The sequence below is a fragment of the Xiphophorus maculatus genome, chromosome 17 (assembly GCF_002775205.1).
Source record: "Xiphophorus maculatus strain JP 163 A chromosome 17, X_maculatus-5.0-male, whole genome shotgun sequence".
NCBI classification, from domain to species: domain Eukaryota; kingdom Metazoa; phylum Chordata; class Actinopteri; order Cyprinodontiformes; family Poeciliidae; genus Xiphophorus; species Xiphophorus maculatus.
Genome location: NC_036459.1, coordinates 8481179 through 8507855, shown reverse-complemented (window position 1 = coordinate 8507855; position 26677 = coordinate 8481179). Strand labels below are relative to the sequence as shown.

The 26677-nt window shown below is 38.1% G+C and overlaps 2 protein-coding genes across 3 annotated transcripts in view; one reads left to right on the top strand and one right to left on the bottom strand.

Moving 5' to 3' along the window:
- Window positions 1-5505, top strand: part of ptn (pleiotrophin) — a 44318-nt gene extending 38813 nt beyond the window's left edge. For both annotated transcript variants that reach the window (XM_005799971.2, XM_023349932.1), the window contains exon 5: window positions 4651-5505. In XM_005799971.2, the coding sequence (XP_005800028.1) occupies window positions 4651-4706 (56 nt within the window). In that variant the 3' untranslated portion in view covers window positions 4707-5505. The remainder of the gene's footprint in view (window positions 1-4650) is intronic.
- Window positions 5506-6352: 847 nt separating this feature from the next.
- LOC102225705 (muscarinic acetylcholine receptor M2-like) overlaps window positions 6353-26677 on the bottom strand; it is a 79504-nt gene continuing 59179 nt past the window's right edge. The window contains exon 3 of the mRNA XM_023349931.1: window positions 6353-15487. Within this exon, the coding sequence (XP_023205699.1) occupies window positions 13937-15487 (1551 nt within the window). The 3' untranslated portion in view covers window positions 6353-13936. The remainder of the gene's footprint in view (window positions 15488-26677) is intronic.

Below are 26677 nucleotides of genomic sequence, written 5' to 3'. Positions count from 1 at the left end.
CTGCAGGAAGTGTGATTTCTTGTAACTGCCTGTTGGAAGATAAGCTATGGGAAGCTACTTGTTTAAAAAAGAAGAAAAAAAAAAAGAGTGTGAGGATATTACAAATATAATCTTTGGCAGTGGGATCAGAAAAAGAAAATGAAATGTTTGGCTTCCCACAGCTGGACAGATCCGCTGCGCAAAACCAACGATTCTAAGCATCAACTTTGGGGTTTTTGAGATAGCAGCAGGTTGCTGTGAAAGGGGGCAAAATTTGTCATTTGCACACTCCAAAGGAGAATATGCTTGAGTGTCCCACGGGAGTCGTATGAGACCCAGAGTTGCACATCTTTCCTGTCCGTTCCAAGTGAAAGAGAGACCACATGGAGAAAAAACAAAGAACAGACACTGACAGAAATGAGACATGAATTCCTGAAGAAATTTCTTCTCATTCAGCTGAACAGGAGAGCGCACAGCATGGGGTGGGGGAGAACATTTGGACACCAGATTTGGTTTTAGATTTAACTAAAGTCTTTGTTTGGATAACTATGGCAATCTTAAAAATTGTGCAGAGCACACTTGTGCCTCCTTCTGAATAAGCAGGTGGTGCTCAGACTTTAAAAGTCAAAGACATGCTTTCACAACCAATGCACATTGTATCATTGCTTACAGAGCACCTGGTTACAGAAGGTAGTGAGCCATGGCCCTGGAAACTGCCAAGAGGGGTAATAAAAGCTCTAGTTTAATTGTAATCAATATTAGAAAACTTCTTTTTACATCATTTAAAGCATTTTTATTGTAATGAATAGATGTGATGTTCCAGTTACAGAGCCAAGGAACCATTGGGGGGGCAAATAAAGCTCCTGTTAAGGCAAAGTTCAGGCTCAAATGTTTCCACTTTACATTTATAAATCAGTTAAATTGGCCTTTAATTATATTTGGCACTTAGGTTTAGCTCTAATCTCCTGCCTGACTGTGACAGTCTAGTGGTGATCAACATAAATTATAGCAACTGCAGCTATAGCACGTGTCTGCTCATTTAAATGGTTCATGTTATCTTAAATACATCTTTTTTAGCACTTCAACTGGGTTTATAGGAAAAGAAATGACCAACAGATGAGAATGGACATTTAATATCCCCAGAACTGCATAATTTTATCTTTGAATGTTCATATTTTAAACTGTCTATAATGTGAATGGATGATTGTTTTAAAGTTATGAAAATCAACAGTCTATTAATAAAAAAAATCTGTAAGTTTAAATATTGAAAATGAATAGATTTCAGTGATTCAAAAAGTGGAACATATTAAATCAGTATACAAAAAGTGACACGTTAGGGGTTTATTTTTTCTCAATTTAGTTGATTAGTAGCTCGCACGTCAACAAAAATATTGTTTATTACCAATAAAGAAACTATGAATATAGGAATGTTTTGTTGTAGCACACAGTAATTTTGAAAACTGGTCAATATGTGTGTTCCAGCAGACAAACTCCATTAAAACAAGGGGTTCAGATTGCTGAGCCAAGGAAAGTTAGGTGGAAGAAAAAGGTGCAAAGATAACATTTAGCCTTGAGAGGATTAGGAAAGACAAGAGTCAAGAAGCACAGAATCTAATTTGCTTGAGGTTGTCAGTAATTTCAGAGTCACTGACAATTTCTGGAGGTGTTGGCACATGTTGTTTAATCAGTCCAATCAAAGTTAATCAAGATTTTATAAAGAACTTTATAAGATATTTCTCAAAAACCATTTGAATAAGACGGAGCCACTTTTCAAAGAATTTTAGTCTACATAAAATAGTTTGTATTCAAGTAAACAATGTCCAGTTTTTACTTTTGTCTTTCTGAAACGACAGGAGGAAAATGTCTGGGTTCGGACATGTTTGAGCTGTAAAAGGTAACACCATCTTGACTCCCACTTTGAAAAGCAAAGAGGAGCTGTGACATCCGACTTGCAAATGTGGCAGAATGCACTCGAGCCTCCTGAGTGAGAGTCCCTATCTCACACGGAGTGGAGAGAACGAGTGAGAGCGAATCCTTTCCCTCTCCGGGGAGCAGAATATGCTGACACAAAAAAACGAGAGGGGGGAAGAAAGGTACTGAAAACATTCCAACAAATTAAAGCAAGCAATCAAACGGGACGCCGTAGCAATTTCAGTATTTGCATGCTCCAGAGCATCTTGTGCATCTAAATTCTGCTCCCCGCGGAAAGTTGGCAGCCGAAAAGAAAAGATTTCCTGGAGATTTTCTGAGCGACGCAGGCTGAGAATGTTAAAAGGTGGAGGCACCACTGCTTAAATCTCACTGACGGAGCATAAGTTGTTGCAGTTCCAAACTGCCTGCTAGCATGTTATGAAAGGATTTGCTAGTTGTGAAGGTGTCCTTTCAACATAATCCCTGCATATGAACATTAATTTAGGATTTACGTATTTATATATTACGACCATGTTTCCAGATGATTCCATACATCATCATCTTTCATTAGAGATTGAAACTCATTAATTAGATCCGCTCAATTTATTCCACTGCCAGTTGGAACTTTAAAAGACCTTAATGGAAGTACTACACAGTGACTCATTTGGCATTTCACTCATCTGCCAGTGGTTTGTGCTAGCTTTGGTAAAACAATTATTAAAGAGGGAAGATGCGATTTAAGGATTAATCATTATTAAAAGAAAATGTTAGTATGCTGAAGGAATTCAAACAGATTGTGGTGTGAAGCTGCAGTGTTCTCCGTGTTTTATAAGCCACTTCAAACTTTGATTTAAATGGCTGCAGGAACTTCTCAGCCATTTAAATCGTCAAGTTCTGCAGGGAACTGCTAGTGACCCAGACCATAGAAACCACTGAAACATCCAGCACACCGACCCAGGACTGACTTTGGACGTCTCTGAAGTCGATCGAAGAGCATTAACACGGCGGATCTTTATGAGGTGACAGTCTTGACACCAAAAGCTTCCAGACAGAAATCTGATGACACCTGTGTTAGGAGAGGCAGCCTCAGCGACGCCATGACAGTTTCTGAAGTAGAAGGTCTTTCTCACTGGCTTTGTCATAAGTTAACGTTGTTTCAAGTAGCTGCTTTGTGCAACAACTGTAACCAAACTTGCCTAAAGTCGTATCCAGATCTCCAAATGGAGAATGTCAGTGTTTTTTGTTTTTTTTTCATTTGCTTTTGTCCCGTCTTTGTCTCTGTGCTTGACTTTCTTGTTGCATTCAGTTTACAAAGTGACACTCTGTTGCAGTGATGGTCCTGAACGAGGGCAATATTACTCGCCATCTCACTTCCCACGGGTGATGTGAGTGCTGGGAAAAAGAAAATAAACTGTTCAACGTGATTTATGACTCGCCCTTAATTGAACAAGTTTTCCGTTGCTTATTTGCATGTTAGTCCAGAACTAGTGCGCACCTTCTGGTGTGCGAAGATGCCCTTCTTCCCTGTGGAAGGAGAAAGAGGGGAGAGGATGCAGAAGCAATTTCCATGATGCTGCGCAGTAGCACAGTTGTTATCACTGTTTCCTCGCAGCAGGAAGGTCTTCCGTTCTCAGAGTGCTAGCTGAGACCTTTCAGGCTCTCTCACCTGAGCTGCTCTCAGTCCAAAAACATGACAGTCAGGTCAGACCACTCTAAATCCCCATTGGTGTCCTCATAGTTGTTGGTCCTATTTGTTATTTGTCTGTTACTGCCTGATGATTAGTTCAGAGTGTAGCTACTGGATACAGACAACAGTCCTTCCTTAACGTTGCAATGCCAACATTGCAGTAGAAAATGTATAGTAAAATATTATAAACACTGTTGAGTGGTGCTTGAAGAGTGCTCTCTGTTTTGTTAGTGGCGCAAATAAAAGATTCAAAATGGTCAAAAAAATATTTGTAGTTCAACTGATTTAAATAAATTGGCAGTTTTATCAGCAAACTCAAAGAGTTTTATTCTGGAAAACAAAAGGCAGTGAATTTTTCTATGCATTTCTGAGTTTCCACCAGTAGTAAGAACTCATTAATTGGAAAGCTAAAATACGACATAGAACTTTGTGAAATCCCCATTTACAACATTAATTTTACTGATGTATTGTGGTAAAACCTTTGTACTGCAGCCAGGTATTTTTGTTGCATGAGATCAGAACCAGTAAACTTAAAAAAAGTGGATTTATTTTTAATGCACGTCATTTTGCCATCCATAAAATGTCTGTGTGTTTTTTAAGATTGGACGTACAGGACTTAAACTTTTTACATATTCCTTTTTATATTTCCCTGGTAATAAAGTCACTTGCCTCTAGATAAACTAATTTTTAGAAATTGGAATAAGATGACATGCAAAAAACTTCATGTAGTAACAAACTTAAAGGTAATGACTCGAAGGTCGCTATCTGTTTACTTGAACAGAGAGCTCACAAAGTAAAAGACATGGCTGCCAGGTGCCACTCAACACTAAACCTCTATTTTACATAAACCCAGTAGATCCGTCTCATCAGTGTAAAGTGGGTCACAGTACAAAACATTCACAGAGGCAAACTAGCTGATTAAAACCTGTATGGTTATTACGATCAGAGACGGAGCATGGCTTCTCTTCATGGAGACAATAGGATTTTTCTCATTTCAAAGGTGTCACCTCTGGCGGTGAAGCTGTTATGGGAAGGACTATAACTACATTTACTCTATTTGTCTTTTCTTGCAGATGCAAAGAAGCAAAAGAAGGAAGGGAAGAAGCGAGAGCGCACCCCAATGGACTGAGATTTGTTTTTATTTCATGCCAGCAAAATGGAAGAAGACTGTGGGAAGACGTCCACTGCCCCATTCCAACCTGCTTCCTGTTTATCTGTACTGTAGGCTGACTTTAGGACACTCTGTAGTTTTGATGAAACCAGTAAAAACATGAATTTTAGAGCCATATTGTACCTTTTTTTTTCTTTTCTAGCACCCAATAAGAATCATATTGCTGTAGTAGACATAATACAATGTGCTAGGGACGGATAATGAGATGATTTGTTTACTAGTGCTTATACCTAATTATGTTATCTCTTGGATTACTTTCTGATGTACAAATTGCCCACAATTTGTTTTACTGTTCCACACCCCAACTCTAATTTGAATTTTAAAAAAACAAAAGAACAACTTTGTTCTGTGCTCTAATGAGGCAGTTTGTTAAAGAAAGTCCTCAAACATTTTCACCTAATTAATTTGAGTTGCCAAAAAATAAATAAATCAGCTTTTTCAATGTTTAGCAATCCCAATTTAACTGAATGTTTTTTAGTCTGTGGTAAATTTCCATCTATAATTTAATCTAAGAACTTCGCCATGAGCATATAAAATGTCTTTTTCCTCTATTGTACCTTAATTCACATATATTATTAACGCTCTCCTCTAATATATCGGGACTGCTTGAGGTTATCCCTTCCTTTGCTTCCTGTTACATTTCCGATACTAAAAAAGTGAATAAAATGTAGAGAAAAAAAAATACCAAAAGCTTTTAAACTTCCTGATGTCACCTCTGTCAACATAATGCAAATAAAAAATAAACATCTCAAAACACGCATATTTTACCCAGATTTTATTTAAACTCAAAATCATATGTCAGATGAGATCAGTTGAAATTTGTGATAAATAATGCTTTATTTCGTCCCCACTGTAAGGTATAGTAGTGGCAGCATCATGGAGAAGATGCCTGGTGTAGCATACATGCAATACTGGAAAACAAAAAGGAGGTTCAACGTTCCAGCAGCACGACGAGCCTGAACATCAGGATACAGCTAAAATGAAATGTTTCTGATTGAAGTATGTTGATGTGTCAGAACGGCCAAGTCAAAGTCTGGGCCTAAATCCAACAGGGAACATGTGGGAGGATTTACGAACATTGTTAGCTCAGTCCTGAATGCATAATTGCTGCTTATAAAAAAACAAAACAAAAAAACAAAATTTGAGAAGCACCAACGGCATTACATCTTTATAAAGTAACTTTCAAATTAGAATCTCTTAAGGAATGCATACATGGTTCATTTTAACTTATCTGAAGAGCTTGTTATACATTGTGATATTTGGTCAGATTAGACATGCTTGTAAAATGCAATGTGTGTACAGGTTAACTTGAATTCCCACTGTGAAGCACGATGGTGGCAACGTCATGCTGTGGAAATCGGCTCAGCGCTGATGTCAAATTGACTGAAAATCAGCCTATCACAGGCTGCAGGCCTTTTTATTCATTTCCTTTTATTATTAACATTAATTGAATGCAAATTGCATTAAATACAGATGATCAAATATCCCTTCTTCTAGAGAATTTTAAAATAAATAAAAAAATAAACATACAAGCATTACACGTTCACAGTGTGGCTGTTTGTCAGTCAAACGGAACTTTAAAAAACAACTGTCTTGAGAACATAAATATTTTAATGTCAATTTTATTTGAAGAGGTTATTATACAATGTAACCACTTAATGCAGTTCATCTTACAGTTTTATAGGTGGCGAGTGATTAAAAACACTCCAGATTCATTGTTCAGAACAAATAATCAAGAATGCATTAAAACAGAAATCAATACCAATGTTACTGTACAGAAAGTATTAATAGCGGAGGGGAGGGGGACATTCAGATAGTAGCTATACCACGTGTATGTACATATAAAATGTACCGCATCAGAGTTACATATAATGTACTGTCATAAAGATATATATATATACAAGGCAGACTACAAACTGCTGAATTATTTTTTCCTATTGCAATAGAAGCCACAAGCCACAGTGATTGAATACACAATGAACATCCAAATATGTAAGAAAAATGTAAAATTAACACTTGAATGTGTGCTGAGCATCTGCAGCAGGCTATGGATTTATTTGATAAGTTTTATTTGAAACGCAGGTGGGTTCTGTCACCCCCTCCCCCTTGAAGTTCAGACCAGGGCACACAACCACTTATGGAAAAAAAAAAGGTTGTGAAATTGCAAAAAGTTATATAGTGTGTCCATTGAGTGAACCGGCTTCTTCCCAGGGTGAGGGTGAAGACTCATAAATTTACAGGTGAAAATCAAAATGAAAGCCATCGCCTCTGGGCTTTTCAGCCACACTGAAACTAGTTTTAGCTTCTGTCATCCTCCAGGGTTTTCTCTCGCTCTCACACTTCTTTTCTGACTGCAGAAATCATTCTTCAAATCCCCTGGACTCCTGCGCTCACATGTGGAAAAGTTACGGTACAGTTTTCATATTGCACAGCAAGAATGTTTTTGTTTTTTTTCTTTGCAAGTCATGAAACTCTAGAAATGCACATGTAATTATACCCTCTGTCTTTATATCGTTCATATTTCACAATATTCATAAATTCAAAATAACATTCTCTAAAAAAAAACAGAAGCAACAAACGGGTTGTACACAGATATATTTTCAATACTACAATTCCACTCTATACAATGATAAAAGTCGCAGATTTACAAAATGTGATAGAAAATGTACAATATTGTGTAACTACATGTAGCACAGAAAACTGAGTCTTTGGAAGCTTTTTTACTACTGCGACATTATTTTACAGCGGAAAAGAATGAGGACAAATTGGAGATCTTTCTTGATTTGTGTCTTATTTTATCCAATCTGATGTTTTCATACAGAGGGTGCCATTTATGAAAAAATGACCAAAACTGAAGAAATCTAAAAATATTTTACAGCAAACAATTTTCACACCCAACCACAAACATCTCAAAGGGATCTGTAATGATGACACACACACACACACGCACACACACGCACACACACACACACACACACACACACACACACGCACACACACACACACACACACACACACACACACACACACACAACCCGACTAACCTGCACATTTTCAAGTGCACCCCTTGTGAACACGACCAAACCAGCCCAGTATATTACTGATATTCTTCACCCCCATGACTCTTTATAGTTTTAATGATGATAAATCTAAATCCATTGCGATTATTATTCTAGTTCAGTTTCATCTTTTCATTTCCTCAGCATTGACTTAAATTAACACTAAATAATAGGAGCTCAGAGCTGGAACAGGAAAAAAGAAAACAACTCTTTAGGTTATATTCAGGAAGACTGGATTTGATTTTTCCTAAATGCTCAGCAAACGTCTCAGCAAACTCACACTAAAAAATGCCACAACAATTGGAAGATAAAAGGAGCAATTTATTCTTGTCACTCTTGATAAGGCACTTGAAATTGCTCTGTACAATCCGGCGATATACCATTGTTAAACGTTAAAAAAAAAAAAAAGAAATCTCCAAATTTGGAGAAAGTGCTTCTCTATCCAAGATTGTTGAGGATATTCTCAGCAACACCCACTTCTTCTAGAACAAAAGCCAGAGAAAGTTGTCTCTGATTAACGCTAGTGTCACAGGTTCTCCGTAAAAGGGGTGCAGTAGCCCTTTGACATAAGCCGTACGAACAGGAGCCCAGCTAGCTCTCACGGCACATTATGATCTGATGACTACACACACTATGTTTATTTCAGTACTATTTGACAGACAAACGAATATATGGACATTTTTATGGAATCATAAAATGCGAAGCTTGTGACCATAAAACCACAAAAAAGGAAATTCTGTTTGCAGGAGCCTCAGTAAAAAGAGCATGAGGGACGGTAAACAACTGTGTAACATACGCCAGATGGAAGAATTTGCCTGGAACATTAAAATTCTTGGCTGACCCCTCCAAAGGCGGAGCTAAGGCTTCTCCAAACATGGTCCACTTGCCTTTAGAGTTGGAAAAAGTTTCTGACAAACTGCACTTCTCTACACATTTCCTGCTCATCTGTGCCTTGCAAAAGTATTCACATCCCATTTTCACAATTTGTCATTTCATAACTCCGGTCTCCTGTGTACTTTGTTTCACTTTACTAGGATTTTATGTGGTAGACCAGCACAATGTAGTTCATAACTGAAGTAAAAGAAAACATACAAAGGATTTTGGATTTTTTTAGCAAAATAAAATTCCAAAAATTGTAATCAACATATCTATTTTATCAACTATCTCTGAACAAAAATCTAACCCATTACATTGAGAAGTCACCTAATTCATCAAAAGAGTCTGTTTGTGTGTAATTTGGTACACAGGCAGGGGAACAGCCAATCTGCACCCAGGAAAATAACTGCCTCTTCTGGATTGGCTGCTTTGCAAATGTCAGTTGCACCTAAATTTGGCTCTTTACTTTTTATCCTGATCATCTTGGATATGTTCTATGAAAAGATCCACAGATCATTTAGAGTTCCACAGACAAATCTGCAAATTGGTGAATTTGCCAACTGAACTCTGATTCAAGGGTCCACAGGACATCCTGGAAGAAAACCTGTTTGGACATTTGCCCTTTATAAGTAACAAAACCCCAAACGTACCGCCATGTCTTCCAATTCAGCTAAGCACTACTTTGTGTTCGTTGGCCCCCAAACAGTAATAAAATATATTACAGTTTGTACTTATAATACAACAAAATGTTATAAACATAGTTTCTCCTTTGCATGGATGGGAGTCATTTTTATCATCGCCAAACATCTACTCTCATCTTTTGCCATCAGAGCACGTCTTTCAAAGTCAGTTCGACACAAGACCTCTTTGTCTTCACCTTCACCACAAAGTGAACAAAATAGTTTACAAGAGTGTCAGTCCCTGCTGTGAGCATTGCTATTTTTTTTGATGCAGCCTGGCCCCCTTACACCGTCGCAGGAAGTGATAAAATGCCATCGCTTTTCATCACGCGTCCCTCAGACCGAGACCCTCCGACCACCACTTACTCTCCTGCTGGTATCTGTCAAGCAACAGCTAGGCTGAGATTAATCGAATGTTTTCGGAAAGCTTTTTAGTCTCTATTTGGATGTGTGACAGATGACAGACAGAAAGACAGAGCTCCACTCCTCCATGTGAAGGATGTAAATTCACAGGGGAATTTATTTAACATCTCCTTTCCATCCACTTGAATAACCAATAATCATGGTTTTGAAACTAATGAGTCACTTTCTCAGTCAGTAATTAACAATCTAGCAAAGTTGCTCCGTTCTATGTTTTCCAAGGAAGAAGTAACTCAGTTATACTCAGTTGAAATCAAGCCATCTTCTTCCCAAGATCAGTAAGACTGACAATACACTTGTGTGTAATTCGTCAACATCACTATAGATATTTTTGAAACAGTGGAGGCAAACGGAAATATAAAATTTGTAAAAGAAAAAGACAAAATAATTCCCTCTCCGACCCCTTTCATTCATCTTGATGCATAAAGCTAAAATAATCCTCTCATTCTCTTATATGACATTATACGTAATTTTTCACATTTTGTCAGATTACAACCACAAACTTCTATTTATTTATTTGAACAAAATTTATATGGATATGAATTTTTGTCAAATAAATAATAAAATTAGTCGAATAAAATCATTTTTAGAGTTCACTCAATTAGTAAAAAAAAAAAAAAAAAAAAGTCCACCTGTGTGTAAATTTGAAATGTTTACAGTCAAAAGCCCAGTGGTATTTCACGAGGAGCCGCAGCAGTGAGGAAATCCTTTTTATAGCACAACTATACCTACACTTCACTCATCTGGCCTTTTATAAGAACATCATAACAAGTGACTATCTGCAGTGTGCCATAAGCCATGCAGGGGACACAGCAAATATGGAGGAAGGTGCTCTAGTTAGATAAGGCCAAGCAGAGCTGTTTAAGATAGTCAGAGTTGACAGGAAGGTGGACGGAGCTAAATACAGAGTAAACCTACTTCAGGTCGCAACCAACTAGCCGCTGAATCAGAGGGTCGCCTTTCAGCAGCACAATGACCCTAAACATGCAGTCAGGAGTTCAGAATGAGTTGGATCAAAGCATGTTCATGTGTTTGAGTAGTCGAGTCACGACCAGAGCAAAATCTAACTGAGAATCTGAAGCGAGACTTGGAAATTGATGTTCTCCATGTTGCTCTCCATTCAGTCTGATTACGCTTAAATGTTTTATTTTGTTCTATTTTTCATAGAACAATGGGTAGCCATTTCTCTTGATGTTCAAAACATACATTCTCCTCTTAAACAACAGTTTGTGGTTGTAATGTGACAGAAGTAACAAAAACTAAAGCGTAATATTTATTATACCACGCAATATACTGGAGTTGACTTGAAAATATAAATGGACTGAACCTCAATGAAAAGCTCAGACTAAACACTTACTCTAGAAATAGTATTTCTAGTGTTATCCAGCTGGGAGAGGGATTTTTAGGGGCAAAGCATTAACAAGTAACAGGGTGCTCAACACAATTGTACATGTGATATTTATGTTACACTCATGACCTTATGGAAATTAGAGACCATACAAAGATAATGTCTGAGAAGAACCATGCTATAAGTGGGGCATTGGATTGCAGCATGCAACCACAAGCTGAGCGTGTAATGGGCAGCCTTTAATCTAAAATGTAGGTGTTCCACATCGGCCCGTAATCTGATCAGCCTCATGGTGAGTTTTCATTATAGGATCTGTCCCAGATCTCTCTTTAAAGCCGACAGCCTCAAGGAGCTATCCGGTGCAGGCGTAAATCTCAGCAAAGCCCCCCTACCAGCCACTGTGGCAACCTCCTGATGGCAAACGCTGCTGCATATTCATCACTCCAATGAGCAAGCCGCATTACTGTAACTGAGAATGGTCTAATAGGCTGAAGTGATGGATGACATGCATGAAAACACGGAACATGCCTCTTGGTAAATTGATATTTTGCTCATTTCTTCTGGCGCTAAAGTAAACACAGCAACTTATCACTTTTAATTTAACTACAATGACTCGGAATCAGTTACGAGATCAAATGGAGAGGAGTCGCAACAAGCGTATGGAGACGTAAAAATAGCCCTTTTTGAAATCACGAGGCTGAGGCCTGTGATCAGAAGTAAACTCCACACTTGGAGCACACAAGCATACATCAGCAGGTTTACCCACACGCATCCAGAAGTTCACGAATTTCATCCTTGCGATACGTGCTGCGACGTCCATCAATGAATCAGAAAGATCAAATAAAGTTATCCACTCCTCTGCACGCTCACACACATCACACACCACAAAATGCCCTCCCACAGACCCTAATACAGGACAGCTCTGAGCTCCTACCTCCTGTTTGACTCACTGAGTTCTTAGTAACCTGACAGCAAACATAAATATCTTAATAGCTGCCATAAAAATCAACACCTGACATCCTGTCAGCAGTAAAAGCTGAAGTGACGAGGACTGCGGCAAATGAAAAAGTGCGACTGAACGATTTCATGCCGTATATAAATATTATTTTTTTCCCTCTTCGGTTGTCTGGTCAATATGTTTTCATTTATTCACTTTGACTTTCACTTTAATAGTACATGACAAGTTGTATTAGCTAGATTCTTTGCAGGAAATATGATGAGGCGGTAACATAATCATAATCTCTTACTATAATCCTCACTATACTTAATTTGATAGGTCCAAATTGTGAGATTTGGTTGAGTATGCCCTAAATGGCGGATCATGCAAATAAGAACTTCATATGTTTTTATCCACAGTTCACACATTTTCAGTAGGATACAGAAATTCGGGACTTCACTTTACAAATGGCATATTTTACAGGTGTGCATGCTGTGCCCATCTAGAGATAACATCCCAGATAACCTTTAGGGCAGATTGGCCATTTCCAGTCGTTTAGCTCCAGCAGTGTTGCATCTTTTAGATGTTTTCCTACTTCAACATGTGATTGAACCAATTGGGTCATTACTGGACCAATACAGAACCTGATATCATGCTAAGAAGGTCATCTAGCCATGTGATTTTGCTGTGTTAGAGCATTTCTAACATGCTGGGCTCCTTGCCCCAGGGATGGGATTTGAACAGCGGTCAAATGAAAAAATGTTCAAATTTCAGTCACTGGCTGATTTCTTGCTGCATCCCTAATGTTGATTGTCTTGAACCATCATCAGAAAGTGGTTTTGAAACCATAAAATTTGATGTTTTTGTACCACCCACAATTCTCAAGATGTCCATTTAATGTGGCAAAATGCTTAGTGTCATTTTAACAACGAAAATGAGATCAAAGTTAGGAGACTTATATAGAACTTTGTATAGTAATCTTCCAAACACCTCACAAATGTGAACAATATTGATTAAATGTTGAAGTGAAATAGACTTATTTTCAGCTATTCTGAAATCACAATAGCTATTTGAAGCAATAAATTCAGTTCTTCTCTTTTGTGTGCAAATTTGACAAGTGGAACTTTATTGCATTAATATTTCATGAAGTTTTGCCTATTGATTTTTACTGAGGCCTTTTGTTAAATTGGATGACTACCAATCAGGATGAGAACCTGTCAGTGAAAACCTAAACAAAACACTCAGTTTTCTATATATTGCTGGTAGGAAGAGCTGTGATGAGGATGATCACACATCGAAAGAAGGCAAGCAAAGAAGCACAAGTGGGTGTGAACACAGACACTAAGCTAGCACACACCCACATGTGCACGCAGAAATAGAATATACACCATTTATATACAGATATCTACAAATATCTTTACTGAATTTCAAACTGGAAAGGTTTGAAAATTCAGTCAGCCCTATTTTCCCATTTTGAAGCGTTTTCCATACGGCACAGATCGTCTTCTGCCTTTTAGCCTGCTTTCTTTTCAATCAGCTCAGCACCCCTCTCTGTTACACTCCTTATGTTAGCTGATCTTTTTTTCAAGGTTTCAAATCTAAATACGTTTTTACAACCCTCGTTTTATACATTGCTCCTGCACAACACAAGTGACAGCAACTGAATTCAGTTGAATAAGAGTAAAGTGCTACAACAGCTTATTGAGAGAAATAGGAAAACGAATGATGAAATGGTAGAAAGTGATTTTGAAACGTTCTTGTCTCATTCTCACACATTTTTCACATAAACATGTATACATGGATAACACGCAACACCCATACGTACGACATATACACATTTCAGTGCTTCCTCCAGTGGGGGCTTGTATTTATCTGGCTGATCGAATGTTTCTGTATTGGCAGAGGAGGAGATGTTTGAATGTCTTTTTGAACGTGACATTACACAGAGCATAGCAGGCTGGATTGATGGTGCTGTTGATGTAGCACAGCCAGTAACCAATAGTCCAAACAGTGTTGGGAATGCAACTGGAACAAAAAGTATTAATGAGCACCATCACGTTATATGGAGTCCAGGTAGCTACGAAAGCCACCAGGATGGCCATTATCGTGCGGGTAACTTTTTTCTCCCGCGACGGGGCTCCTTTCTTCTTCTTGTTTGGTGGTTGCTTCGTCATCTTCACGATCTTCCTCGCCACGTGGTTCTGACGTTCTGTGGTTGGCACAATCTCAACTGTGGCATTTGATGGTGTGTAGTAGTCACCCTTTGGGGACTTTGTCTTGATCTTGATGCAGGTCAGTTTGGAGCCCCCAGCTTTGGCTCGTTGCCGTGGAAGCTGCTGTGTAGCCTCAGAACAGGAGTTTACTGCAGAGGCGACTGGTTCTTCATCCTTCTGGTTGGAAGCCGCCACACTGCCGGATGTGGAGTCATTTGAGCTGTCCTTCTCTTCTGCAGGAGCACAGTTCTCCTTTGCAACACTGTCACCCTCCATTTCTACGTCGGCAGTAGATGATGAAGGCCCTTTTCCATTCTGCAGTTTTCCATCATGCTGGTTGGCTCCATCATCTGCACTCTGGTTCTGGGAATGCGCTCCATCTTCCCCAGGAACATTGTTGTTGTTGGGTTTTGGAGTGCTCTCTCTCCTCTGGCCCGGTAACAAAGGTTCTGGGTTTGATCCTGATGGCTTGCGGTTGTCCTTCTTCACTCGACTTTTGCTCGCTCGCGAGATTTGCCAGTACAGCTGAATCATGATAATGACAGGCAGGTAAAAGGCGGCAATGGCAGTTCCAAAAGTAACAGCGGCATTGGAAAAGAACTGAATGTAGCACTCTTTCTCAGGCACAGTCCGCCCACCAACAATGAACTGCCAGAAGAGGATAGCAGGTGCCCAGAGGATGAAAGAAAGGACCCAGGCAGCAGCAATCATCATTCCTGCCATTTTGGTGGTTCTCTTTACAGGGTAGCTCAGGGGCTTGGTGACACAGAAGTATCTGTCGAAGCTTATTATGAGGAGATTCATGACAGAAGCATTACTGACAACATAGTCCAAAGCCAACCACAAGTCGCACACGACTGGCCCCAGTGGCCAGTAGCCTATTACTATATATACTGTGTACAAGTTCATAGAGCACAGTCCAATAATTAGGTCAGCACATGCAAGGCTAAATAAAAAATAGTTGTTGACAGTTTGTAGGTTCCTGTTCACTTTGATGGAAAGCATGACCAGGATATTGCCGATAATGGTGACCAAACTCAGGGAACCAGCCACCAGCACGATGAACACTACCTCCACGGTCTTGTAAGGACTGTCTCTCTCTTCCACGACTTCTGTCTCATTGCCTTCAGAGGCATTCCAGGATGTAAAATTAAAGACATCCATGGCATTTGGTTTCTTTGTTGCCACGTACAACTCGGATGGAACCTGAAAGAGAGCAACAGACACAAGAATTTCTTAGAAAAAGCTAAAGACTGTGACACAAGCCACAAAATTCTACATGTAGCTAAACTGTTGAGGTTAAGATAAAACAACAATATGAGCTTTTCTAACTGGGAATACTTGTAGTGAATCTATTCATAGTAAGATATGACAGGAAATGGTGTAAGTAAAATCATCTTCAACAAAAGGACAACAAAACAAAAAAAAACCTAGAGTTACATCAATCCACTTGAATCAGCATTGTACCTTGTTCTGCTTTGGGCTTTTAGTCATTTAATTCACCAAATAACAATAATAAATTTGGCCTTTAAATTGGTAATGACGATGATGATTAGAGGCACCTTTATCTGGCACATTTTTATAATCACTCAATCAACATCTCACCATTAGGCAGCTGCGTCATTTTAAACAAAAACAAATTAAAGGAAACTAAAAACTAAAAGGTTATCATCTAAACAGATAACAGATAATTACATGATTTTTAAAAAAGTCATGTAAAACAATTTAAAACATCCGGTCATATTTAAATGAATGGTGTTGACATTTTACATCACATCTGAACACAAAATGTAGTTCATCCTTCTAGAAAATCTAGCTTTTCATTTATTGGACAATTGGATAAATTAGAAAATGGGTCTAATTGGGCTTGTTTGTCAGATATTAGATTACAACATTGGAAGCCAATTGATGTATAAAAGGAGAGTGATCACTGCAGGTTTACTTGAAACCCTACAGATAGTCTGTGTAATAAGCCTTCAGTTTAAGAAGTACTGCTGTGTTTATTTGCCACTGACTTCTTTGATGTAAGCAGTGGTGCTTTTGATGTGGTTTGCCCTGAGTATGGTCAAAACGCTGAGCTATTTAGTTGTTGTGGAGACTTATCACACTCCTACTTGCCATAAATATCATCTTGTTGAAAGATTAGTTATTTTCATTTCGCTCCTTTCACTCCTAGATGAGCTTTATTCTGTTAAGAGAGCCGTTCAACATGAGCTCAAAGTGAACATAAATTCCTGTAAGGTCGTGTTCCAACAGGAACACGACCTTAGATTGTTGTATTTGTTTCTCAAATACAACAATCTGAGTTACTTGCAGAGGTCCAGACCAGATTTGTGATTTTAGGTTGTGGCTCACATCTAAAGACCAAATATTTGGACTTGAAACTTAAAAAAGAAAAACAAAAACATAATTTTTGATCAAAATGTAATCCTGTCACTCAAGTATAACTGTTTTGATTATGTCTTATCTTCTACCTTTCTGGTAATAATCTGTAGCATGTCCTTTTAAATATAAAAAAAGATGTGATTCAACAGATTATACATATAATCCTATTTAGTAAACTACAATATGTCTTCCAATGAAGCTTGTTTATCAAATTAAAGGTACCTTTAACCAGGTATTAAGCCTACTTTTCACTAAACCCAAATTATTATATTGTTTTCATTGGTTTTATGTAATATTCGAATCTTGAATATTGTGTTTTCATTAACTGTAAACAGAAGATCCTTGTAATTAACAGAAAAAATGGCCTGAAAACATCAGTCTGTGTGTAAATAATCTATATAATCTGTTTCTCTTAGTAAATTGAATGATTACTCTAAATTAACTTTCTAATAACATTCTAATTTGTTTATTATGATGGTATCGCAGCAACATCTGCATAAAAAAGGAATGAAGAGAAAATCATTTGCATACAAGATGAAATGGAGGAGGACTCAGAAACAATCTGTGGGAAACTCCTCTAGTAACTTAAAGAAAACTGCAAGTCACGTCTTTGAAAAGACAGTTTTCAAAGCAGAGCATCACATGACAGGGTCTTCTGGTGATTTTGCATATTTCTCCAAGATTACCTTTATTTTAAATTATTTGATTTAAAAGTAATGATACTTCCAGAGTGATATTAGCTTCCCAGTGAACATTTCATGAAGTCAAAGTAAAAGAAGGATTGTTCTGTGGCTTGGTTTTGCCATTTTGACACAAAGTCTTAAACCAAAGAGGCTAGTTGCTGAGTAACTAGTGAGCATTCACTTATCTGCTGAGCCAGAAATCCCTTATCATTGCATTAGCCATGGAGCTAAACTGGCCTAATCCCCATAAAAAGCATAAATCCACTGATTAACATACAAAAACATGAACAATACCAATGAGACGCATGGATTAGAGAAATGAAGTGGATCATTTTGTCCCTTAACAGCTCTTCGTCCAAGTCTGACTTCCATAAGCTTTGTCCCACACCTGAGATTTCTGCCACAAGTCAGAGAAAGCTTTAACACGCCAATCCTATTTAAGCTAACTGTAGACAGCTGTAAATGTGCAAAAAGTGTGGAGAATATTTACTCTATGTTTCATTGATGTAACGAGAAAATACAAGCAGTCGACATGGGAAGTCAGTGCTTTGATTTTCCATAGCCGTCAAGCCCTGTTTTGCCTATGATTCTGCAAGTTGCAAAGCTGTTTTACTGGCGCTAAACAAAATCATCCTCACTTTAAATCTGGCACTGAAACCTGCTGAGCTTGAGTGCAATTGTAATCACCTGCAGAGAGCAGCAGCAGAGGCATTCTTAGTGTAGCTATCAATCATGAAGCTGAAAGTTTTAGGACAACTGCAGTCGGTGCCTCTGCATCTGGCAGAGCACTATCAGAGAATGAGTGGCGTCACCATTAATATTCACCTTTCATTGAATAATACAGAATTCAGTAGAGTTTATGAAATACAAACAGTTGAATGTTTTCCTTAACCATCCATCCTACAAACATTTCACTCCAAAACAAATAATTTAATTGAATTTAAGGCCCTCCATACAGTAATCCTAAATTCAGCTTTTTTGTTTTGAGTAAAATTTGTGACAGTCAGTCTCTGCCATGGGAGGATGTGAATAAATGAGCTTGAATATTGTTCTGTGTTCAGTGTTGGGTATTGCTGGAGCAGGCTCACTAGAGCTGAAAATTGCCTATGCCCTCAGGGAAACGGAGAAGGCCAACTTCACCATTTTTCACGACTTCTGTCCTGACTCTGTCTATTGTAATGGATTCCAGGCTGGTCAGATGGACAAGAACATCCAGCAAGCTCACTTTTTTAAAAGTCACATATCAGCAGTTGAGTCAAAAAACTAGACGTTTCAAATGATGTTGCTTTAAGTATGTATAGGTGTTACATTTTCACTAGTGGCATCTGTGTTTTTTCACTTTGCCGTGTGCACTTCACTGCCTTTCATATCCTATCTGTCATTGTTGAACAGGTAACGCCCAAAGCACCTGCCAGTGCTTTTGATGATTACATGCATTTTCCCTGCTGGCAGGCTCCACAGGAGTGTGCAGGCTTAGGGCCCTCATCTAGCTTGTGTTTGTGATGCAAAACAAATCATTGCTGCTGCACAGGATCTCTGTAGGGGAACCTTTGAATGATTTTTACATTTCACTTGAATGGTGTTAATCATTACTTACACAACATTGGCTCAATACTTACATGTAATACCAAAAGTATATATTTCAGTTTGGTGTCCAATGAAGAGAGTGTCTTGGAATTTTTTTCCCATTTTTAAGGATTTAATTCATTAGACAAAGCAGAATAGTGCATTGTTTCAAAGTTAAAATTAAATTAGATGTATAATAAGAATAAGAATAATAAGAATAATGGGTTGTAAACAATTGATGTAACTATTTTTTGGCACAATAACCTAAAACCTTTTACATTCCCGCTTGCAGGATATTGTTTCATTATTTTTAAAATGCTTATAAGCTACGCTGCTGTTGGCCTGTCATCCAGACAGGGATTGTAACAAAATCCTAAAGGAGCGGCGCTGAGGCATCCAAGTTTGTGCAAATATTCTGAAAAAAAAAAAAAAAAACGTGACAGGAAATTAAAACTGTCCTGACAACCATCAAAGCAGAGAGAGATTCTTACGTACCCAACCAATACTCTACCCATCTCTGTGAGGTGATGAAACATGGCTAAACAATCTGAGTCTTGAGGTGGAGACTAATTATGAATTTGCATTAATTTCCTCGAGCTCTCTCTTCTGTGAGGTGTGGATTATTTTTACCGTTTAGTGAGCCCAGTTATCAGTTAGAGTTTCTGCAACTGGAGCCTTTAGCTTCTTAATTTCTTTTCTTTTTACTTAAATTTTGTATGTACTTATATTAGTGAAAGCACAACATTTTAAGCTCACCCTTACTTAAAGAAGTTGGATGAAGCGGGTCCTAAAGACTATATATCGAAGCAAAACCATTTACTTAAACTACTGTCAGAGAGATGCACATAAATAATGTGACACACTATCGATGTGAGCTCTCAGAAATGAATGTCACAGTGGACTTTAATCAACATTTCGGATGGAAACCTTCTGCCTGACATGACATAATTAATGGTAAAACCTCTCTTGCGCAGGTGTGACAAATCCTTGAAAAAGCCTGAGCTCTCTTTTGTGCTCGTGTCAAGTGGGTATGAGGTAACAGACGATAATAGAGAGTTAACAAGCAGGAAATGACATTCAAGCAGGTGGAGAAAAACAAGCTTTAATCCGCAGAGCCAAAGAGTTGGATTCCCTTGAGAGCCTGTAGGTGGCCATGTGTCACTGTGCCCCAAGTGCAAACAATGACACTGTCATAAAAATAAAATTATATTGCTAGAACATATGAACGCAGATCAACTTTTCACCATTAGATGCCACCATACATGAATTATATATATAAAAAATGTCTGTCAAAAGTGATTTATGTAACTCTTGAAGTTTTCAGAGCATTGTGAAGTGGAAGATAATAATACAGTTTTCAACCCGATTTATTCTGCTACCACTATTGGTAACCTCTGAAAGGCTTTCTTTTCATCTCAGCCTGTAATTTTATTCTTTTCTTTAAGTTTAGCTTCTTAATTCTGATGTTCTGTTTGTGCATTTAAATTATTATCTGTTAGTTTCAGTTTTGTCATTTCTTTGTGTTTTGGTTTAGATATCTTAGTATTTTAGTCCCCTCCCCTCAGTCTCCACTGCTTAGTTCTTGCTCAACATTGTCCAAAATAAGACTCACCTGTTTATGTCATTAATCCCATTTCTTGTGAATGCAAGGACTGTGAGCTTCCAGTTCCTAGTCCTGTTTTCCTCATGCTCTAATTTTCTGTTGTCTTCGTTACCAAACCCTCTAACCATGCTAAAGAGTACTTTTCTATGGAGGCCCTGAAGGGACATTGAAAAAAAAACCCTAACTTTCTGCTGCACACCAGATACTATCTCATGTGCACCTGATAGTATCTTGTGTGCACCACATACTATCTTGTGAGCACCAGATAAACTTTCTGCACTAGATACTTTTCTGTGCACAGCAGATAGTTACTTTTCATTTATGTCAATCTCTGCACCTCAGTCACCTCTGACAATTCAGCAAGCAAGCAATTTGTTGGGCAAGTATACTACATATTTCCATTTCAGTAAACACAGCTAGTCCCAAATAATCTGAAAGATCCCATGAGTTACCTAGTGTGCACGCGGAAGTTTATCTGGTGAACACAAGACAGTTTATTTATTTATTTATCCTTCAGTGTCCATTTAGGGGATCCACACTTTTTCCAGTGACTGTGCATGCTTATTTAAATTCAGTTGACTTAAGATCCCCAGGAATATCATTTTAAAGTCCCTCTTATAAACCTTTAGAGAATGTTGATTAAATTCTCTATTAATTTTTGAGTTTTGTAATAGTGAACTCTACACATCTTAAGTGTTGCATTCAACTGCAGCTGTTCTAGAAAGCTGTTGTATAAACATGTCTGAAGATATGTTCTAGCTATCTGTGGAGGAGAGATTAAAATAGCCACGTGGGCCAACTTGTTTTTGAACAGATCCAGCTCAACGAAAAGATCATATATTGTCGTAACTGCAGCTGACAGTTCAGAAACCACCCTGTCTGGAAAACATCACAGGCCTTCTGGGATGCAAAAATTAAAGAAAAAAAAGGAAAACTGGAGTTCAGCCAGTAATGAATGTACGATGTCCTCAAGCTAGCTGGGATAAGGTAAAGTGGGGACGAGTCAATTTTCCCTTGACAAGGAAGAGAGAGCCTGCAGCTTCTATATGACTTGACAAACGCCTTCATGCTGCCTCCTCAAAGTGCACACTTTTCCCTCTCACTTCACATTAAAGACTTTATTTCATACACATAAAAAAAACATTTTCTGATCCTGTTCATATTCATTGGCCTTTTTTTTTTTAGCAGATTTTCATTTTTCTATCTGAACTGTTTCTCAAACTAAAGCTAAGTGGTATGACCTTATAACCTTCTGATTAGTGTGGATCTTTTTATAGATTTTTTAAAAAGTATTTCAGATGTATTTCTAACATTATCCATGTCTCCTGCTTATCAAAACATATATTTTTTTCTTCTTTTTTTTTTTAGCTTTGAGGAATTTATCCAAGCTGATATATGACAAATGTTTTTCTTACTTGGCACGCAAGGACATTTGCAGCAACCTTGAAGCATGTTCATGATCAGACAAACACATTGAGCAACATCTGCTCGTCAGAGTAACATCTCTGGAGAAATTCTTCGGAACAACGGCAGTTTGCAACAGCCTGCATATTAGTGTGAGCCTAAAGGCATTTAAATGATCTGATCAGGTTAAAAAAAGTCTCCAGTCCTCTCTGTCTGAATTACTATTTTCCATTATTCTTTATAGTGCATACAAAAATCCTTTGAGCATGAATAAGTGTATTGGCATTTCCATTTGTTGTACCATAAAGACGTGCCCACTTTTGATTATCTAATCTAAATCTTGTGGGAAAAAATAGAACAGCAACGATTGTTGTTGCACAGTGCAGCGCATGCCTTACTGTCCATGGTGCAACACTCAAAGCTCTGACTCACAATACTTTTAAGAAACCTTAGTAATTCGTTTCTGGCGTTTCTTGGCCAGGAGAACAACTGTAAGCATGATAGTATAGCATAATGCATTTCTTGCTATTTCTGCAGACCAAGATTTTTTTCCAAGTTTTGAAAACAGTAAACCAGGTTGTACAGACTCAGTAAGAGCTCTTTTTTTGTCCTCATTTCATTAATCTGTCCATGATGAGATGAGGACTGGCTTGTTTCATCTGGCGGTTTCTGGCACTCCACCAACTTCCCATGAAACTGAATGCATAAAAGTGCTCTTCAGAGTTGGCTAATTTAAATAATGCTTCATTAATCGTCTTAGTTGGATCATGTTGAGGCACAATGTACACTGCGGTTGCATTTCGTTTAATTAAAATCTGTTCGTAAAGTGGCACCAGTAAACTGGAGTTGTTGTGTTTCTATGTGACTTAAGAAGGTCTCATTTGTGTAAATTTATTGCACATTTGACCCAGTCTTGGGTGATAGACTCACCAGTCATAACATAATGACCAAAATGGGTATCCTGACATGTGTTGCTACAAAGCGCCATGCGCACATATTTCTCAGAAAGAGCTTTAGCTTCTCCAATGGTTTCAGTCTGTTGGTGCAAACCACTAGCCCATCAGCATGTCATGAATTGTGCAAACAGAAACATCTTACAAGCCAAGACAGCCTATGTCCCTGTCACTGGTCCATCATTGTTGCTTTGTTGGTCTGCTTCTGATACACAATGACTGACCACAGGCTGGAAATACCAAACAAAATAAAGTTTTGGAGATGCTATGATCCAGTCAACTTGCAGTCACACTTTGTGTCTTGTCACAACCAGCTCAGCTCGTTATTCCTGGCCATTTTTTTCTGCTTCTACCACAACAACTTTGTGGACACCATGTTCACTTGCTGTCACATATGATTCGCTCACAAACAGTTGTCAGAATGAAGAGATAATCCCAAAGAAAAAAAATTCTCCATTTTGTTTTAAACATGTAAATATTCCCTTCAAATGAATGTTTTCTGTGGAACTCTTGTCTGTTAGTTTCTAAGTTTTTAAGGTTTCTGTTTTGGAGCTTTTAGGGAACACTATTTCAGCTGCTGTTATCTAAATCAAAGAAAAGGACGGATATGCACACTTCAGTTTTAATCTGTTGGAGATTTTGAGACTGCATGAATGAATTAGAGAAATTATGCCAGGCTGAATCATCTGCAAACAAATGGAAAGGTCACCTTTTATTAATGTAGTGCGATGTCGCCTCTGAGTAATGAGATCGCATTATGCAAGTGAACACTCAGACTTTGGGCAGTGAGTGGTTCTGACTTTATGACCAGACAATTTTAACTCTGGCCAATAGGCAATTATAGCCAACTCTACCACTAAAGTGTACTCAGCTGTATAAACATAATGTCACTCATGTCACTCTCAATAGTTTAGAGGGTCATATGTCATACAAATTGGGTAGTTGAGGATATTCCATGTGATGATACAAAGGCTATTCAACTTTGAGTGTGTGTGATAAGTGTGAATATTTATGAAGACGCTTATTTTATATGAAATATTTTGTCCTTTTGTAGAAATCATTTTTCACTTTCACATTAAATGTTTTTTTTTAATAAAGCCATATTTTGTTGATCATGACGGTTTTGTAAAAGCAATTAAAAGGATAAAACATCCAAGAGGATGGATGCTTCTTATAGACATTGTTAAATATACCCATTGATCTTGTTTCAAGCTGTGTCTCTAACGTGTGTGGAGGCAGACAAAGCTTATTCTGACAGTCCTTGTGTGTTTTCCACAAGATAGAAAGTACTTCTGACGTAATATGTCTTTGTTTAGCCTTGTCTCCTTTCTGTCTTTGACAGATGATCACTTTCTTTGTGTCCTCTTTATGTTTCTGCCCTTTAGCAAGTATCTTGTGTCGTTGTTTTGGCCGAAGCAACGACACTAGAAGAACATTGCTTAGACCGATAGCAGCTTTGGAAGGGCTTAGAAGTACCCATGCCATTTACTTGTATTCTCCCTACTTTATATTTTTCCATAGACATTACCCCTGGTCCTGTTCTCTTTCAACATACAATAGAATATAATTGAATAGAAATAGGATTTATTGTCCTACAGCAGAAATTGAAGTGCAACAGCAGCAACAAGATTTGTAGGTTCACACAAAAGTTCCAATGGTGTTAAAATACATAATAATAATAATAATAATAATAATAATAATAATAATAATAATAATAATAATAATAATAATAATAATAATAATAACAACAACATAGGGTTTCATACTCAGGATCCAAGGAATGTGCTACTGAGTGTAGCCTTGTCCCTTTTGAAGATGTAATTACTGGTGTAGCAAGTGCTCACATTAACTTTGTTTACTCTGTTTTTTTGTTGTTGCCTCATAGAAAGCGCTCCTGCTTTTTCCCTAGAAAATACTGCTAACCCTGTGTTTTTTTAATATATCTCCTTCCACTCATCTCCATTCCCTGCTGGATTTTCCAGATGGTCATTGAATCTGAGCCTGAAGTTCCTTCCTTTAGAACAATTAAATGTTTTCGCTACACTACTGTTTTCCCAAAGTGAGGGATGGCAGCCATGTCAATGTCTCAATGCAATTAACTGAGCATCCTTGGACAGGCCAATCTTTTATTTTTGGGATGGCTTGGTGTTATTGTATTGTGATTAAAAAGAATTAGACAGTTTGTCGGTGGATTCGAATTGAGAAAGATTGGATTGGAATTTAAATTAATTTACTTTACATCATTGAATGTGTACTAAATTGATTTTTTCTTTTTTTATATACACAAATTATAAGCTTGTGATGACATTTGTTCTAAATTGGTGCAATGTGTAAACTAATTCATCGAATTTAACCAGTACGTTCATAAAAGATAAAAAAGAATGTTTGTAGTGGTTAGGTGTCAGTTTAGTTTGCGGTTTTTCATAACACCAAGCCTCCTTTGCTTTCTCATTTTTATTCAGTCAGTCTTTTGTCTTTATAATTGTTTTTCTGAACACGCATGCACTCCACGTTTTCGACAAAAGAACGTTCACCTCTGCCATTTCGGTAAGCATTATGGTGCTCTTTTGCCCTCACTGAATCAGTGGGACTACCTAAGCACTCTTAATCGCCATGGCACCATCACTGTCACCCTGCTACTGTCCTGTCCTCGCTCCTCTGTATGTGTCCCGCCTGTGATGTATCACACTGGCACCATCCCTAGATAGAAAGCTGTGGTGCTCATTAAGATAAGGAAAGATAGCAAAAATGAAAAAAAGGCGGCGAAAGCGGAGGGAATGAGATAAAGCCGTGTGCCTGTTGGATTTGTTCCACTTCATTGTTTTTGTATTCCTCTGCCCTCTCCTTCCTACATTCCCCATTCTGTCCCCCTTTCTCCTGTGATTCAGGGTTTATCAATAAAAAAGCAGAGCCTTGTCACTTTTGGACAGGTTGTTCAATTTACAGTTAGTGTTTTAGATTTTCACCTTACGCCATTTACATAAAGATACATTCATTTGAGCACCAACAATTAAATGGGAGATGAGTATTTCTCCACATTTCTGTGTTTCTGAAATGAAGCGCTGAGCAAAAAGCCACAAGACTCTAACAAACTGTCAAATTCAGGGGGGTGTTATGGGACTTGCAGTCCTCGAACCACTGATGTATGAAGACACTATGTGGTTTTTCACTTGCCTGTGAAAGAGGCAACTTCAGCTCTGTCAGATGAGACAAGGATGCCAGAGCCAGTCACAAGAGGCCATCAGCATCGCAGGCAGTAATCGGGGTTCTGAAGCCTCATGGTGTCGCTCAAAATAAAGCTGACAGATGCTAATCCATGAAAGTCAACCTTGATCCCAGTAACAGATGCATCATGGCCAAAACTGGTGGTGTTCAAACCTGACAACCTGTCAAACCAGGCTGTTATAGAGACAGGGAATTTCAACAGGATTCACTTATGTGGCTTTCCTGATTAGATGAGGATGTCAGCTTCTTTCATTTGTATGCTGATGGAAGGGGATTAGTGTTCGATGTAATATGATATCTGACTTGTGATATTTCATCTCTTGTCTCACCCTAATATCCTCTCTAAAGAGAGTCTATGCTATTCTGACAGCTTTTCACATTACCTTTGTGATTGAAGTGCTCTACCTATTGATTGGCAGACCAATGCAGTGCTCCAGAATTTTTAAGAAAGGGGACTTAAATATTTGATTCAACTATTCTTAACATTTCTGGGTAAGCTCTGACTGTGGTCTACAACTTCAGACCTTGAGAGGCTTTAGCCAAGAAGGGAGTCAAGACCGGTTCTTCCAAGACCGAA